Below are 18,481 nucleotides of genomic sequence, written 5' to 3' on the forward strand. Positions count from 1 at the left end.
TAGCTCAAGTAGATACATGAGACTAAATGGGCAGCTTCTGTCCGGAGGTGAGATGAGAAGGCAGAGAGGGTTAGGAGCTGGTTGAATGGACCTGAGAAATCAGGTGGAAAGGAGGAGTGTGCTGTCACAGTATAGGGAGAGCAATTAGGGTCACATAACAATGTATTATAAACTTTTGTATAAGAGACTAACTTGAACTGTAAGCTTTCACTTAAACTACAACAGTAAAAATTTTTTTAAAAAAGTAATGAAATTGCCTAAAACGACACCACAGTATTGTATTGCCCAAAGTATTGCATTATGTTTCAAGAAGGTATGAAAGACTTGAGACAGCATCTTTGTAGTCTCCTTTTAGCTTTCAGTGAACATAGTTGAAAAGTCAGAAGTTTTCATTTTCTGCCCATAATGGCAAAGAAAAGAAAATTAACAGAGGAAAACATTTCACAAATATTAGACAGAGCAGAAGATTAATGCAGAGAGACAGATAGCAGCACTGTGGACTAACAATGACGGTGAAATTGATTCTGTAAGCAGAATCTCAGACTGAGTCTTCAGATAGTGATAGCCTAGAATTTTCTCAGACTCAAAAACAAGATATTCCTAAGGACAAAAAGAAATTGTGGCATTAGCATCCAGTTAGTCACTCAATAGGAAGGACTTCCTCACTCAGTATTGTGCAACAGGAACCTGGACCATCTTTACTAAGAGGACATGTGACAGCATTCTTTTATCTTGTCTGATGTTTGTATTCCAAAATTTATCTGATATGGTTTGTAAGTGGACAAATGCTGAAGGCAGATATGTATACAAAAGTTATGGAAAAGAAATAGATAATGTAGAAACAGAAAAATTCATTAGATTGATCATTCTATTTGCTGTTTGCAAATCTAAAAATGAAAATATTTTGCGATTACGGAGCAAAAAGGAAGGCCTTAAATTTCTTCAACAAAATTAGGAGCTGCCACTTGAGTATACCCTTAGGAGTGGAATTGCTAGGTCAAGTGGTGAGTGCACACTGAACTTTCTAAGAAGTCGGCAGACTCTTTCCAGAAGTACCCCTTTGTAGTCTCATCAGCAATGTCTGAGAGCTCTAGTTGTTCCACATCCTCACTTGCCTTTTTTTCTTAAATTGTAGCCATTCTAGTGGTGTCTTATTGTCCCCTTTTTAGTTTGCTTTTCCCAAATGGCTGATGATATTGAGCATCTTTTCATGTGCTTGTAAACCTCTCACATATTTTCTTTGGTGAAGTATCTGATCATATCTTTACCCAGTTTTTCAAAATTGGGTTGTTTATGTTATCAAGTTGTAAAAGTTTTGATATATTCTGCATACAAGTCATTTATCAGGTGCATGTTTTGTAAATATTTTATTTCAGTTTGTGGGTTGTCTTTTTGTTTTCTTTACAGTGTCTTTTGAAGAGCAGAATTTTTAAAATTTTGTTGAAGTCCAGTTTGTTAGCTTTTTTTTTATGATTCATGCTTTTTGCATTCTAAGAAGTCTTTGTCTAACCTAAAGTCACGAAGATTTTCTTCTGTTTTCTTTTAGAAGTTTTGTAGTTCATACATTTAAGTCTACCTAAGCCTGTGATCTGTTTTTTAATAAATTATTTTTGTTATTGCTGTTGAAAATATACATAGCAGGACATACAATAATTCATCAATGTCTACACGTACAGTTCAGTGATACGATTACATTCTTCAAGTTGTGTGGCCATTCTGTGTTTTATTTGACCTTTTTTTAATCTACATTTATGGTGAGACATAATCATAGTTGCTTTTATTTTTGCCTTTACTTTTTGTGCTGTTTTTGGCAATTTGTATATCAGTGCTATGATAACTTTACATAAGGAATTATGAAATAATCACTATTTTCTCTTTCCCTAAAACAATTCCTATAGTAAGGGAATTAAATATTTCTTAGAAACTTGTAAAACTGTTCCATAAGAGCAGTTCAGCATTTTTAAAGAATTCTACTTCATTTTTTTTTTTTAATGATTATAATCTGTTTGACTTTTTTCCTTTTTTTCTTGAATGGATTTCTGTTTTCCTAGGAAATCATCTTATGTTCAGATTTTTAAATCTGTTAGTATAGGGCTGAATGTAGTGTTACTTTAAAGCTGTTCAAGTCTGTTATATCAGATTGTTTAGAAGAGCTTTTTAAAAGTTTTAAATGATTGGCATATCATTAATTTTCTGTTAATAATTTCTGATTTTATTACGGTGCAGTCCAGGATGTAATCTAGCCTACTGCTGCTTTTTTGAAATGTATTGGGGCTTTTTTTTTCCTTCTTTTTATTTGAGGCCATGTATAACATCCATTTTTGTAACTAATTCATGGATACCTGCCAAGGCACATTGTTTTATTATCTTATTAATAGTGGTTAGATCCTCTATGTCCTTATTTATTTTTAATTTTCTCTTTTTAATTTATTTTCAGGGCAAGTTTATTCGGATCAACTTTGATGTAACTGGCTATATCGTTGGGGCCAACATTGAAACATGTATCCTTTATTGATAGGCGCGTGTATTATGATAATAGCATAATCCGAAATAAAGAAGATTTAATTGTCCTAAATCCTCTCAGCAACCCTCTGTGACAGGTGATATCACTCCCACTAGCCAGATGCTAAAATTTAAGCCCAAAGATAGTGTGACTTGTTCAAAGGTGTTCAACCACTAAATATTAACTCTGAAGCGGCATTTTGTTTGTTTGTTTTTTTTAAACTGTGTCATAGTGTTTTGACGTGGCTGGGCAAATGAAGAGTTCCACTGAGATGAGGATCACCCTGTACATTGACCCCAGAAAATGTTTGGGTGGGATGAGGATGTGCCTCTGGAACACTCATCTAGATAAATACTATTATTTTGAAATATTCTTCACTTATACTGTTATATACTATTATACTGTACTGGTGCTAGCCCCATTACCATTTTTTCCATCTACTTTGGATATTATTAGGATAGGCCTGCACCCATTGAAATAAGCTTTATGAAAGTACAGAGTTAAAGTAGCTTCAGTTACTTTTAAGCAGAATAAAGCTAGAGGAAAATATGAAATGTCAAATACGTAAATAGTCTTAAGAAATGATACCAAAAAAACCCAAACCTGTTGTTGTCAGGTTGATTTTGACTAATGGTGACCCCATGTGTACGTATATGTAAAATAAATTTGATCTGAGAGGTAATAAAATAGAAATGATTCTGAATGATAGGATGTCGAAGAGAAAGGGATTCAGATGACAGTTCTCAGACACTTGTTAGAATGGTCTCCAGTGAATGATATACATTGTGTTTATTTCTCAGAAAAGTGAATCAACTCAGGTGAGGGATAGATCAGAATTTTCCTGTAAATTCAGAACTGTATTATTTTATATCTTTAATACGCTCAGAACCACAAAACACCAGAAACATTTGAAAATGACAGAGGAATGAATGTAAAGTTTAAATTCCTTTATATTGGTCTGCTATAGCATCATCCATATCAATGTGTTTTTCTGCAAATGTAGAGGATATGTTTGATCTAAAATATGGGCATATGGCACATACAGAATTAATTCACTTAGGTGGCCCCAGGGAAGGCTTACCTGAAAAGAGGCAGTGATCTTCCAAAGCAGTAAGACCAAGGTTCTGTGAACGCCCCGTGTGACTGTCTACCCCGAGACCCTTTGTGTGTATCGAGATACCATGGACAAAAACAGGTGTCAGATATGAGCCCATAATAGACAGTCATGTGTGCAGGCTTAGGAGCTGGTTATAGACTCAGCGGCTGCTGTGGGGGAAGCCCAGTGTAGGCAGCACAGCTCTAGGTCCTGGCGGCAGGTCCTTGATTTACCTAACGGTAGTCAGTTGTTCTCCCGAGCAGTGAAGGAAAGGTCGGTGACTACTAATTATGGCATTATTTGGAAAATTTAAATGAGGTGCTGAGCATAAGGTGACTCATAGCACTTACATTTTGGAGTCGGACTAAGTGTTTATTTCTGGCTCTACCGCTTTCTAGCTGTTATTTTGATTCAGATATTTGATTTCTTTGTGCCTCGGTTTTCTTATTTGTAAAATTCTAATAATAATTCTGATATAATGAGGCTTCTCCTGCCTTAAGCAACTGTACTTCATTTTTAATAGCTTCTGACTGTTCGACTGTAGTGCTGTGTTCTTTAAATGTAAATCCACCAAGTTGGGGTTGAGGCAGAATGGGGAAGCACCCAATAATCTTTAAGTTCCCTTCCAGTCCAGTGCATAGATCCCCACCCCCACCCCCACCCTCACACCCCACTTACAAAGTGCAATCATTTAGATTGGTTCATTGATATATATCAGAGAAAGAATAAGTTTTATGAATTGAATTTGTAAATGCTGCAAGAGGACCACTTTTTAAATTATTAATCCTTAACCATCTTTGCTCAGACCTTCTGGAAAAGTCTCGTGCTGTTCGTCAAGCAAAAGATGAGCGAACTTTTCATATCTTTTACCAGTTGTTGTCTGGAGCAGGAGAACACCTAAAGTGTAAGTCACACAGGTTTTTACTATTTTATAGGCACTTGAATATCTTTTTAAATTTTTTTAAGAGAGACGTTTCGAGAAACAGTAATTTTACACATACAGACCAAAATTCTAACTCGTTAAAGCATGAGAATGAACTTCCATGTCAAGGAATAAGCACTTTATTTTGAGTGGCAGGTCTATCAGTGTTGTTATATTATCTTTTGTACTTTTTTCTTTTTGTGAATTTTTAAATAACAAGATAAATGAAGATGGATTTTTATCCAGTTCTGTCTCAACATTTATAAATATAAAATTAAGGAAAAAAAAATTTACTTAATAAAATTAAGTAAATATTTTTGTTTGTGTGTGTGTGTGTGTGTGATACTTCCACTAGAAAGAGTCTGTGGTGTTGTGTTTGTTTGTTTTTGGCATAAATCATAAAGACTAGAAACTTAGGGTTAGGTAGGGTAAAAAGTAGAACTCTGGTCAAAAGTATGTTAATCAGCGTATGAGTGAGAGGAGAAGGTAACATAACTTTCCAATTTCTTGTGAGTCTCAAATTCAGTACTGCTTCTATATAATTAGTATATCTACTATCTGGGTATCACAGAAGACACATACCCAGTAGTACTTTTCTCATCTGCAGTCTAGGCTTTTGCTAACTGCAGGCATGTGTGAAAGCACTGAAACCAGAAATAGAGAAAGACCGTAAGGAAGCAATAGCCAAATAAATAGAGTAACTGCCAATGAGAGATTAAAAATTCAAGATTATACAATATGAGGTGCTGAAGAGAAGAAAACCCTCAGGCTTCCTGACTGGCAATGACTCTGCAGTAGTAAGAAATCAAGAAAACATGGTCAAAGTGCTAAGAGAAGGAGATAGAAAAAGAAAACAGGCAGGCAGTACTCAGTAGAAGTTAAGTACTGTGATGTAGATAGGTGGTGAGTGATGGGGTGATAGGCAGAAATTCTCTGCAGAAGAGTAAGAGCCAGTTACAAAGAAAGCTGAAAGCATGTTACAAGCCCTATTTCGCCGCTCCTAAGAACATCCTTCTGCTCTCAAGAGCACATTTATTGAGAGAGTAAGTTAAGTACTCTTTTATTCATTGGCCCCTAAAATACACAGAGCCAGTGATGATGTCCATCATCATATTGTCGGGACAGAGGTAGCACATAACTCTAAAAGGCAAATTAACCACGAATTGTTTCAGGGCATTTATTGGTCTTAGAACTTGCTGGTACCATGCTGTACACCTTCTCATCTGTGTTTTTATCTTATGTCCATGGTAGTCTTCTTATTGACCCAGTCATGTTTGCTATAAACTACCTGCTCAGATAGGAATGTAGACTATGGCTTTAAACGTTTCCGTCAATGCTGTGGGGACCATGGTCTTGGGGAACATTTAGCTCAGTTGGCATAACATAGTTTATAAAGAAAATGTTCTGCATTCTACTTTGGTAAGTAGCATCTGGGGTCTTAAAAGCCTTTGAGCGGCCATCTAAGACACTCCACTGCTCTCACCGCTTTGGGAGCAAGGGAGAATGAAGAAAACTAAAGATACAAGGGAAAGATTAGTCCAAAGGACTAATGGACCACAACTGCCACAGCCTCCACCAGACTGAGTCCAGTCCAACTAGATGGTGCCCGGCTACCACTGCGGAGTGCTCTGACAAGGATCACAAGAGAGGGTCCTGGACAGAGCTGGAGAAAAATGTAGAACAAAATTCTAACTCACAATAAAAAGACCAGACTTACTGGCCTGACAGAAATTAGAGAAACCCCAAGAATATGGCCCCTGGACACCCTTTTAGCTTAGTAATGAAGTCACTCCTGAGGTTCACCCTTCACCCAAAGATTAGACAGGCCCATAAAACAAGACGAGTCTAAAGGGGCACACCAGCCCAGGAGCAAGGACTAGAAGACAGGAGGGAACAGGAAAGCTGGTAAAAGGGAACCCAAGGTCGAGAAGGGAGAGTGTTGACTTGTCATGGGGTTGTTAACAAATGTCATAAAACAATATGTGTGCTAACTGTTTAATGAGAAACTAGTTTGTTCTGTAAACCTTCATCTAAAGTACAGTACAAAGAAGATGACTAAAATATTTCAATCTGAAAACAATAAAGTTCAGTTATCTGGAGAATTTACTTCCCAGTGATACAATTTCAAATATAAGTATTGTACAAACCACCATCCCCAAACTCTTGTTGAGATTTTTTGCATTGTTTGCATCATCATATTCCTTCATTGATATAGGTAATGGAAAATTGTATATGGTTGTGTATTTCCATGACAATATAAAGTAAGAAAAAGTGTTTGGTGGTAATGGATTGGCTATGAACCACTGTTGTTCTGTGATATCAGTACAGTTTGCACGTGAGTGTGTTTTATGAATGTTTATTAAATTTTATCCCATTGTATTTTCTTTTAGCCGATTTGCTTCTTGAGGGATTTAATAACTACAGATTTCTCTCCAATGGCTATATTCCTATTCCGGGACAGCAAGACAAGGATAACTTTCAGGAGACAATGGAAGCAATGCATATAATGGGCTTCTCTCACGAAGAAATTCTGTGTATGTGTGATTTCTCTAAGACTCTGATACTCATTTTCATAAAACTTACAGATTTGGGGTAGATAACCTAAACTCAAAAACAGTTGAGAAACTAGTAAGAACTGCCTCTGATTTTATGAAATCCTGAGACATGCCTTACTAAAAAGCTTTCTGTAGGTAATTTATAGCAGAGAATAAATTAGGATACATATCTGCTATGTACTGATGAAGTATGTTTGTTTTTTTCTTTGTATCAATATCAAGCAATGCTTAAAGTAGTGTCTTCAGTGCTGCAGTTTGGAAATATTTCTTTCAAAAAGGAGAGGAATACTGATCAAGCTTCCATGCCGGAAAATACAGGTGAGCTGATAGATACTGGTTTTGTTTGTGTTTAGATGGTTTGCTATTATGTTCTCCATGCGTATGTTTCAACACAAGCATAAATGCCCTCCTAAGGCATTTCCCAAGTGACTCGTTAGTGGAGAGGCAACTTCACATGCCTATGTAAGGTCCAGGCTGATTCTGTAAATAAGCGAAGCGGGCCAGGTGTAGTGGCAATGGGTACTCAGCCCAGCATCGGGGAGGTGGTTGCAGTTGGAGCGAACTTGGGCCCCAGAGACCACATGGCTCAGCTGAAAGGGGAGCCGCAGCTGCTGAGTTCTAGCCAATTTTCACTAGGAATATAGACCCAGTGTTGCTAATTAAAATTGATTTTTCAAGGAAAGATGGAAATCTGGATTTTAATATGAAATCTTACAGTTTTTATGTGTTGAAAACGGGTTGAAATGTAAACTAGTCAGGAACAAGAGTTGAATCAAAAAAATGTTTATAGATCTTGTGAGCTCTCAGTTTGCTTCTGATGCTCTGGAGACCAAAAAAATAGGAATCGCTCTGTTGCCTGGAATGCTCGATTACCTGAATAAGTTATCTTGATGCACACGAGCACCCACAGTCCACCATGGCCATTGAAAGTTGGCATAGATTTGAGTTCTCTGCCCTTGAAAACTCCTTTTTGTAAGCAGTTTGAGGCTTGTTAACTTAATTTGGTGTAACTGTTTTAGGGACCTGTGCCTCTCAGGACGTGTCTTAATCTCTCTTTCCTGACCAAGCTTTTGCCCACCTTAGAGCTTTTGATGTGCCAGGACCATGACATGTACCATTCAGCCAGCGTAGTGTGATTGACAGATGGGCCTGCCTCCTCCCTGTAGCTCTCATTCTGTTAAATGAGACTTAAAATTGGGCAAGTCAAGCCTTAGAGCAGGACATGTATTAGTGTGCTTTACTTTGAAATCTTAAAATGGGTAAAAGAGGATTGGGGCAGTCTTCTAAAAGACAAGGCAGGTGAGTGTGTTCCTACTTTTAAAAGTAGGATGTGTGCTCTGATTTTTTTTTTTTTTTGTGGCTCATAACTTACAATCGTTGGTTTTGGTTTTCTTCTTTTTTAATGCCCTTAATTTGTTACTTTTTCATATGCTTTTATAGACTATGGCATTTGAAAATTTCTCTGAAAATCGGCATCTCATGATAATGAGGGTTTCCTCCCCTCTTTTGTCTTTTCTTTTTAAGAAAAATGTTCCAAAAGGGGAAGAGAAACATAAAGTGAGAAGGTATTCCAATCATTTATGTACTTAGTAAATTACATTAAGTTCCACTTATGAAACAGTTTTTAAACAGTTTTAAATCAATTAAAATTACTTCAGTGTCATTGCCTCATTATTCCTATTGATTACATTGTCAATACCCACTGCCGTCGAGGCAATTCCGACTCATAGTGACCCTACATGACAGAGTAGAACTGCCCCATAGGGTTTCCAAGGCTGTAATCTTTACGGAAGCAGACTGCCACAGTTTTCTCCCGTGGAGTGGCTGGTGGGTTCAAACCACCAACCTTTCAGTTAACAGTGGAGCACTTAACCATTGTGCCACCAGGGCTCCTTACATTGTCTAGTGGAAGTAAATTTTGTTAACCAAAGGGTCGGGAGTTTGAATCCACCAGGTGCTCCTTGGAAACCCTATGGGTTAGTTTTACTCTGTCCTATAGGGTCGCTATGAGTTGGAATTGGCTTGATGGCAAAGGGTTTGGTTTTTGGTTTTTTAACTGTGAAAGGCTTTTAAAAAATTACAGCTGTTCATAGATAATTCTTCTCAAATTATTACCTTTATTAAGAGTCATTTCACATTTGCTCATGTTGCAGTCTGTAAGTTTTTACTTTTTAATTACAGGGAAATTTAAACATATATATAAGAGAGGAAAGAATAGTATAAAGAACTTCCCCGTGCTCGTCACTTAGTTTAAACAATTATGAACTTTTAAAACTTCATTGACGCTGCCTCCCATTTGCCCTTTTCTGGGTTATTTGGAAGCAAATACCAGCCATTTCATTTGTAAATGTTTCAGTCAGATTGCTTGAGTCAGGATCAAAATAAGGGCTTGAAGTGGGCCTATGCATTTCGACTTTTTTTTAAGTCATATTATTACTTTCTATCTCTTAGCGGAGCTTTTCAGGGTCACTGGTAGGTTGCCAGTAAGTAGCTGGTCAGGGTGGTAGGATGCAGGTCCTTGTCATAAGACTTGGGTAGGTCATACTTCTAATTTAATTTAAAATGTGCTTACCCTCGTAGAATTTTTATTGATATTTTAACACTTACTCAAAATCTAATTATATTAATTATGTATGCTTGCTGTTGGACCTTGAAGATACTAGACAGTGAACTTCTGGTGAGGTGGGTGCCCGATGCTGATGAGAACCAATCAAACAAATCATAAAATTAGCAGCTCTTTATTCAGTGCTTTATGGTAGACATGTAATCAAATGATTATCTTTTAAAAACCTTTTAGGTTCTGCTACCTAATATAATATTATTAGGATCATTACATGAGCATGACCAGTTACGTTAGTAATGTGATGATTTAAACAATTTTTTTTAAAATAATATTTTATTGTGTTTTCGGTGAAGGTTTACACAACAGTTTAGGTTCCCATTCAGCAATTTCTACACAGATCGTTCAGTGACATTGGTTACATTCTTCACAATGTGTGAACATTCTCAGTATTTCTGTTCTGGTTTTTGCATTTCCATTAATTCAGTTTCCCTGCCCCCTTACATTCTCATCTTTGTTTTAAAGTAATCGTTGATAGATGGGCTCGTATAGGTGATTTTTTTAAAGGAGCACAGTACTCAGGGGTGATATTCTTTATTTTGTGAGCCAATCTGTTATTTAGCCGAAAGGTGACCTCGGGCTAGTTTCAGTTCCAAGTTTAAAGAGTATCTCATGGCAATAGTCTCAGGGAGTCCTCTAGTCTCAACTGGTCCAGTAAGTCTGTGTTGTTGTTGTTTTTGGTAGGAATTTGAGGTTCTGCTCCACATTTTTCTTCCATTCTATCAGGGCGCATCTATTGTGGCCCTGACCAGAGCAGTCAGTAGTGGTAGCCGGGCACCACCTAGTTCTTCTGGTTTCAGGGTAGATGAGGCTGTGGTTCATGTAGAGCATTAGTCCTATAGACTACTTTCTTCTCTGAGTCTTTGGTTTCCTTCTTTCTCTTTTCTTCCGGATGAAGAGAGACCAATAGTTGTGTCTTAGATGGCTGCTTGCAAGCTTTTAAGACCCCAGACACATAAATTTTATGAACTATATTATGCCAATTAACTGAGTTGTCCCATGAAACTATGGTCCTAATTGTTCAAATCCAGTAAACCAATCATCCCTCGAGGTGTTTGGTTATGTCTAAGAAGTATCCTTAATTGTGCTTCCTATGTGCTTTATTGTATATATGAGTATATGTGCATGTACACTCATACATGTATATACACATACATATAGCTGATGTCAGATGGATCCTGGTTGAGAGCAGAGAATACCATAAAGATGTTTACTTGTGTTTTATTGACTATGCAGAGGCATTCGACTGTGTGGGTCATAACAAATTATGGAGAACATTGTGAAGAATGGGAATTCCACAACACTTAATTGTGCTCATGAGGAACCTGTACCTAGATCAAGAGACAGTCGTTCAAACAGAACAAGGGGATAGATACTGTCATGGATTGAATTGTGTCACCCAAAAATTCTGTCAACTTGGCTGAGTCATGATTCCCAGTATTGTATAATTGTGTACCATTTTGTAATCTAATGTGATTTCCTTATGTGTTATAAATTCAATCACTATGATCTAATAAAATGGATTAGCAGCACTTACACTGATGAGGTATACAAGATTGGATAGTGTCTTAAGCCAATCTCTTTTGAGATATAAAAGAGAGAAGTGAGCAGAAACACAGGGGAACCTCATACCACCTAGAAAGCAGTGCCAGGAGCAGAGTGTGTCCTTTGGACCTGAGGTTCCTACGCAGAGAAGCTCCCAGACTGAGGGAAGATTGATTGCACGGACCTTCCTCCAGAGCCGATGGAGAAAGTGTTCCCTTGGAGCTGACGCCCTGAATTCGGACTCGTAGCCTACTGGACTTTGAGAGAATGAACTTCTCTTTGTTAAAGCCATTCACTTGTGGTATTTGTGTTAGAGCAGCCTTGGATGCCTCAGACAGATATTTAGTGGTTTAAAGTCAGGAAAGGTGTACGTCAGGGTTGTGTCCGTTCACCATACCTATTCAATCTGTATGCTGAGCAGATAATCAGAGAAGCTGCAGTATATGAAGAAGGATGGGGCATCAGGATTGAAGGAAGACTCATTAACAACCTGCATTATGCAGATGACACAACCTTGCTTGCTGAAAGTGAAGAGGACTTGAAGCACTTACTGATGAAGATCAAAGACCATAGACTTCAGTATGGATTACACCTCAACATAAAGAAAACAGAAATCCTCACAACTGGAACAGTCAGCAACATCGTGATAAACGGAGAAAATGTTGAAGTTGTTAAGGATTTCTTCTTTTCTTGGATTCACAGTCAACACCCATGGAAGCAGCAGTTAGGAAATCAAGACGCATTGCATTGGGCAAATCTGCTACAAAAGACCTCTTTAAAGTGTTAAAAAGCAGAGATGTCACCTTGAAGGCTAAGGTGCGCCTAACCCAAGCCATGGTGTTTTCAGTCGCCTCATATGCATGCGAAAGCTGGATGATGAATAAGGAAGACCAAAGAAGAATTGACACTTTTGAATTGTGGTGTTGGTGAAGAATATTGAATATACCATAGCCTGCCAAAAGAACGAACGAATCTGTCTTCAAAGAAGTACAACCAGAATGCTCCTCAGAAGTAAGGATGGCGAGACTATGTCTCACATACTTTGAACATGTTATCAGGAGGGGTCAGTCCCTGGAGAAGGACATCATGCTTGGTAAAGTAGAGGATCAGCGAAAAAGAGGAAGACTCTCAACGAGATGGACTAACACAGTAGCTGCAACAATGGGTTCAAACATAACGATTGTGAGGGTGACGCAGGACCAGGCAGGGTTTCATTCTCTTGTACATGGGGTCACTATGAGTCCGAACTGAATGGACAGCACCTATCAACAACAACCTGCATATACCTCTATATACACACATATGTACTCACATATACATACCTGTAAATATATATGTCTACATACATATGTACTCACACATATTTTTGGTTGTTGTTGCTATTATTTCAAAATTATGTATGCCATAACAGTTACCAAAAGGCCCTTTTTCTTGTGTACATTTTAGTGACATCGTTTACTTCCGTTAAGCTGTGTGCACACTTTACCCTCGTTTGGTGTTACCTTTCCCATCCCCCAAAATAACAAGTGTCTACTCTCTGGAGACTGAATCCCCTACCCCCCAGTCCCTGGTAACCACTAATGAACTTTAGTTTCTGTATATTTGTCTGTTCATGTCATTTCATAAAAGGGAAAAGCACACAATATTTGTTTCTTTGTGATTGACTTATTTTGCTCAACATAATGTCCTCCAGGTTCATCCATGCATGTTCCAAGATGTTTTGGGAACTCATTTTATAATTTAAACAATTTTAAACATCATTTTTCTCATTCTGCGCATTATCCTTGGGTTCTAAGACTCAATGATTTGCATTAATCTCTCCAGAATAAGTAAATGCCAACTAACCATCTCCTCTCATCTAAGGATGAATGTCTTATTTGAAAGAGTAAAGGTATTTTTCATCAGACCTAAAACTTGTCTGACTTGGAAGACATTTATTTGGTTTATTTCTTAATACAATTTAATGATTACTAAAGTTTTTGAAAGTGTCTGTTGAGCATATTATCAGTAGATGCATAAGTAGAAGTCTGATGTTTAAGAGACTAACAGACTTTTAAACTTCAGTTGCCCAGAAACTTTGCCATCTTCTTGGGATGAACGTGATGGAATTCACTCGGGCTATACTCACCCCCCGGATCAAGGTCGGCCGAGACTACGTACAGAAAGCCCAGACCAAAGAACAAGTAAGTTTGGTGTTGTTATTACCGATTTGTTTTAATGATAAGTCATGGTCACTTGACCTTCTGATTGTCATTTAAGAAACTTGAATCAATAAAAAGTTTATTATGTAGATGTTTCTTGGTACTAATTGAATATATTTTCTCCAGTATATTTACTTTTTCTTTTTCAGAAAAATGTTAAAAGATTTAAATTTATAATTTAAATAATGAAAAGTCTATTTGAAATACCTTCTCCAGTTTTCCCTAGGTAGATGGATAATCCAGTAGGACAGATCTCTGTACCTTAGGAGCCAGTCCAGTAGAGGGAGGCACTGTGCTTTGTCCCTGTGGTGGCTGGGGCAGCGACAAGAGTATTGGAACCTTAGTTACCCAAGTATTGTGCTACTACTTTAAAAACACATCGATAGCTTTGACCAAGCAAGTTGGAAAGTGATTCTTCTGTGAGGAAGTGTGGGCTGACTAAGTTCACTCTAGGCAGATACGCTTCACAGAACCCCAGGGGCCTGAGAGGAGTCTGTTTTTACTGAGCATTTTTACCCACCTCCTAAACTGATTATCCCCGATTTCATTTAATTGTACTATTAATACCCTGTGTTGATATGTAAAATTGAGACATGATTGAGCAATAAGTGTTATTTCGGGCTTTTTGAGTACTATATAATAGTAAACTCCATATGACAGCTGTTAATGCTTTATTGAGATTGTATCCAGAATAAAAGGTTGATGTTGTCCAATTATAGGCAGATTTTGCAGTAGAAGCACTGGCAAAAGCTACCTATGAGCGGCTCTTTCGCTGGCTTGTTCACCGTATTAATAAAGCTCTAGACAGGACCAAACGCCAGGGAGCATCTTTCATTGGAATCCTGGATATTGCTGGATTTGAAATTTTTGAGGTATCCATTTCCTTATTCTCTCTCATTCCCTCTCTCTCTCCCCTTTCCTTTCTTCTTCCTTCTGTTTATACTTTTCACGCATTTTAATTAAAGCTCACTGTGTACCAGGTACAGTGCTAGGCACCAGGAATATAGTGTAAGCAAGAGAGGGACGGTTCTTGTCAAGCAACAATTAACTACTAAATTCACAGCTTTGTGAACTGGAGGAAATAAATGAGATGCTGTGATAAAAAGAGCTGGGGGGACAGCCTGTTTGTGGAGGGCTCTCTGCAGGGCTGTCAGCTAGGCATGCTTGAGGTATGAGAAGCGGCCGACTCCGGTAAGCTTTACTGGCATAGAGAGAACAAGCCCAGTAGTCCTGTGCGTGTTAGAAGGTGCTAGAAAGCCAGTGTCACTAGAGATGGCTGTCCAAAGGGAGAGAAGTTGAAATGTGGAGTGTAATGGGGCAAAAGCAGCGTGGGAGACCACTGAGGAGGCCATTGTAGTAGACCAGGGGCAAAATGATGATGGCTGGGCTGGAGAGTGGGGGGGTGGGGGGTGGGTAACAGTGTGAGGTGGAGAAATGTGGAAAGATAGTGATCTGTATTCTGAAGACATAACCAACAGGAGTTGATGATGCATTTTAATATGTTTTATTGTTGATTTGACTAGATTCACCACCAATACAAATCACAGCAAAGGTTTATGGTCACATACTTGCTGTGGTTTTGCAAAAAAGTTTATAAAACTTTGGTCTTGTAAAAATGTATCTTTATCTGTCCTTTGATAGACTGACTATATCATAAGGCATAAATACCAAATTCAGTATCTCCTGAGATCAGCATGCTACTTTGGCCGCTATCGGGTATTAAACTGTCTTGTTTTAAAGTGAACCCCTTTAAAATTATAAGTCTCTCCTCATAAAATCTGAACTGTTACTGGTATAAGCATTTCCATCCACTGAGCTGCCACCCCCACCATAAGAGATTGCTTTAAAATATAATTGATTTGTAAATAACTTGAGAAATCATGAAAGGTGACTGGGTATAAATTGCATTTTTTTTAAATCTATTGCCTTCCTATATATGAGCAACCAGAAGATATAATGAAAGAAAAGACCTCACTTCCAACTGCAGTAAAAACAGATCAAATACCTAGGGATAAATTTAGGGGAAAAAAGGGCAAGATTTAGGTGAAGACAAGTTTAAAGTGCTACTGAGAAGAACAAGAGTTGAGCGAATGGAAGGACACACGCTTTTGTTCTTGGATGGGAAAATTTAATACCCTTCCCAAAATTAATCTATAACTCAAACATAGTTGTTTAAAACCTGTAACAGAAAATTTGGTTGTTCCTGGGTGGCTAGTTAAGTGCTCCACTAGTGAGAAAGTTGGTGGTTCAAACCCACCCAGAGGCAACTTGGAAGACAGTCCTGATGATCTACTTCCAAAAGAGCACAGCCTTGAAAACCCTGCAGAGCACAGTTCGACCCTCAACACATGGGGTCTTCATGAGTCGGAATCACCTCGATGGCAAACAACAATGGAAATTTTAAGAGGGAGAATTCGGCAACCTTATTCTAAAATTAAATTGAAAAATAAATCAATAAAAAATACAGTAAAATTCTGAAAAAGAAATGAGGATATTAGAAGATACTAAAACATTGTAAAGCTATAGAATTTTGCTTATAGTGAACATTATGTATCATGGGTAAAGCCTAAGTATCCATTAGTAGGAGGTTGGTTAGGAGCCCTAGTGGTGCAGTGGTTAAGCGCTCAGCTGCCAACCTAAAGGTCGGCAGTTTGAATTCACCAGCTGCTCTGCAGCAGAAAGACGTGGCAGTCTGCTTCTGTAAACATTTACAGGCTTGGAAACTCTATGGGGGCAATTCTGCTCTGTCCTGTGGGGTTGCTATGAGTTGGAATCGACTCGACAGCAACGGGTTCTCACTTGAAATGTCGAGAAGGGTAAACACTGCCCCTGCCCTCCTAGCGTGACCTCAGTTTAAAATAGTGAGTATGACATCTCCATGGGGGTATGGGAGATTAGAGTGGCTTTTTTGAACTATAAATCTCTTCCTTGAAGATTGATTAAACCCTCCCTAACTGAAAATAACTCTATAATGAAAGAGGCTATTTGTGGGCATGTGCTATTCACATGAACAGCATGGAGGCTGAAAAGGAGTTGAATACCTGTAGTATATTGATGATTGCTTTAAGAAAATTATACCTGTTAATTCACCCATCCATCCTTGCATCCGATCAACAACACAATAGAGAAATGGGCGGAGTTCACAGAAATGGCTATAACGTATGAAAAGATGCTCAAGTTCACTTCAGGAGATATTGGCAAAGGTCAAAAATTGGTAAGAGAAGCATAGAAAAGCAGCCAGGAACCTCATGCTTAATCAAACACAGGCTGTGTGTCAGGTGGGCTCAGCTCTCAACAGCAAGTAAAGACTATTATTTTCCTAACTCAGTGGAGCCCTCGGCCTGAGGAAAGAGTAGGATATATCCCACAGCTGGTCTCCAGAGCCTGCGAAGTCTCGGGGCCACCCTTGCCCTGCTCTCCAGTGCCCCTGCCTCACCTGACTCCGGCCTAATAGGCCTCTGTGTTTTTCTTTTCTTCGTCTTTTTCTCTTTTTGTCTTATTTATTCCTCATTTCTACTCCTTAACCGTTCACTATTAAGAACTGAATACTGTTTTATTTGTAGATTATTCAGTTAACATAAGTTTATTATTTTCTCACTTTAGCAGGTCAGTAACATGATGTGGCCATGTATTCTTTCTCTTTACCTTTAAAAAAAAGCTTCCGGGGTGAGTGTGTGTAAGAGAGACTCTGTGTATGTGTGTGAGAGGCTCTGACCCTGTGTGTGTGTGTATGTAAGGGTGTGTGTAAGAGGGTGACCCTCTGTGTGTGGGTGTGTAGGAGACAGAGAGAGACTCTGATCCTTGGTTTAGTCACTATCATTAGATAAAATCAATAATGTAGTGTGATTAATAATTTTTAATGAACTTTTTTGATAACGAGATGACTAATTTTTCCTCCTCGCCTCCCTCTCCCCCCACCATGTTTGGAAAATGACTCAACCTCTTATAGCTGAACTCCTTTGAACAACTTTGCATCAACTACACCAATGAGAAACTGCAGCAGCTGTTCAACCACACCATGTTTATCCTGGAGCAGGAGGAATACCAGCGGGAAGGCATTGAGTGGAACTTCATTGATTTTGGATTAGATCTGCAGCCCTGCATTGACTTGATAGAGAGACCCGTAAGAACATTCGCTTGATATCTGGCTTCAGTTCCTGCTCTGTGCCTTGAAGTTGTTTCTTGGCATAATCCGAGACAGAAATAATCTTGTCTAGTCAGTGTTAACATAATTTTCTAATCTAAATTTTCTAGGAAGGTGATGCTCTGATAAAATACCTATTTGGAAAGGAGGGAGCATTCCACTAAGACTCGTGTTTAGCTCTCCTTTCTTCCAGTTGTGTTTCTGTACCGGCACGCGTGAGTGCACTGAACCATAGACTCTGGTTCTGGCTCTTGTTAGTGTTGGCTGCGTGTACCATCACCCCCAGCACCTGTCATAGGGTTTGAACTCCATCTGACATGTTTCCTAGGCCATATGAGGACATTTCATTTAGCCAAGAATAACATATTTCATGTAAATCGATTTTTAAATAGCTAAAGCTTATCCTTATAAGTACGAACGTGTTTTTATTTTGACATTTTTTTTTAATTTGCAGTTTCAGTTGTTATCTTATAAAGCATCCAAGATTAATTTCTTGTTGGTTTAATGTTAAGTGGAAACATATAGAACTGTGTACAACTCACCCAGGAGTCCCTGGGTGGCACAAATGGTTAAGTGCTCAGCTGCTAACCAGAAGGTTGGTAGTTTGAATCCATCCAGAGGTGCCTGGAAGAAAGGCCTGAGGACCTACTTCCAAAAGATCACAGCCACTGAAAACCCTCTGGAACATAGTTCTACTCTGGCACACAGGGGGTGGCCATGATTCAGAATCAACTCAACAGCAGCTGATTTTTTTGGTATAACTCATTCACTTAATGAAACTCCACATATGATCTCAAACAAATATTGATGATTTGGCTATGTATTCCCTTGGCAGTTAGCCTTCGCTCAACAAGTATTAGCTTTGCTTATTTTATTTTGCTATCTGCCAAAATGT

At 38.4% G+C, this 18,481-nt stretch overlaps 1 protein-coding gene across 3 annotated transcripts in view; it reads left to right on the top strand.

The window, feature by feature from the left end:
• The window catches only part of MYH10 (myosin heavy chain 10), a 152,081-nt gene that overhangs the window by 76,235 nt on the left and 57,365 nt on the right, over window positions 1-18,481 (top strand). For all 3 annotated transcript variants that reach the window (XM_004375992.2, XM_023731074.1, XM_023731075.1), the window contains 7 exons: window positions 2,438-2,501; window positions 4,405-4,503; window positions 6,912-7,055; window positions 7,299-7,394; window positions 13,306-13,424; window positions 14,162-14,314; window positions 17,392-17,565. In XM_004375992.2, the coding sequence (XP_004376049.1) occupies window positions 2,438-2,501; window positions 4,405-4,503; window positions 6,912-7,055; window positions 7,299-7,394; window positions 13,306-13,424; window positions 14,162-14,314; window positions 17,392-17,565 (849 nt within the window). The remainder of the gene's footprint in view (window positions 1-2,437; window positions 2,502-4,404; window positions 4,504-6,911; window positions 7,056-7,298; window positions 7,395-13,305; window positions 13,425-14,161; window positions 14,315-17,391; window positions 17,566-18,481) is intronic.

The sequence above is a fragment of the Trichechus manatus genome, unplaced genomic scaffold (genome assembly GCF_000243295.1).
Source record: "Trichechus manatus latirostris isolate Lorelei unplaced genomic scaffold, TriManLat1.0 scaffold00040, whole genome shotgun sequence".
NCBI classification, from domain to species: Eukaryota; Metazoa; Chordata; class Mammalia; order Sirenia; family Trichechidae; genus Trichechus; species Trichechus manatus.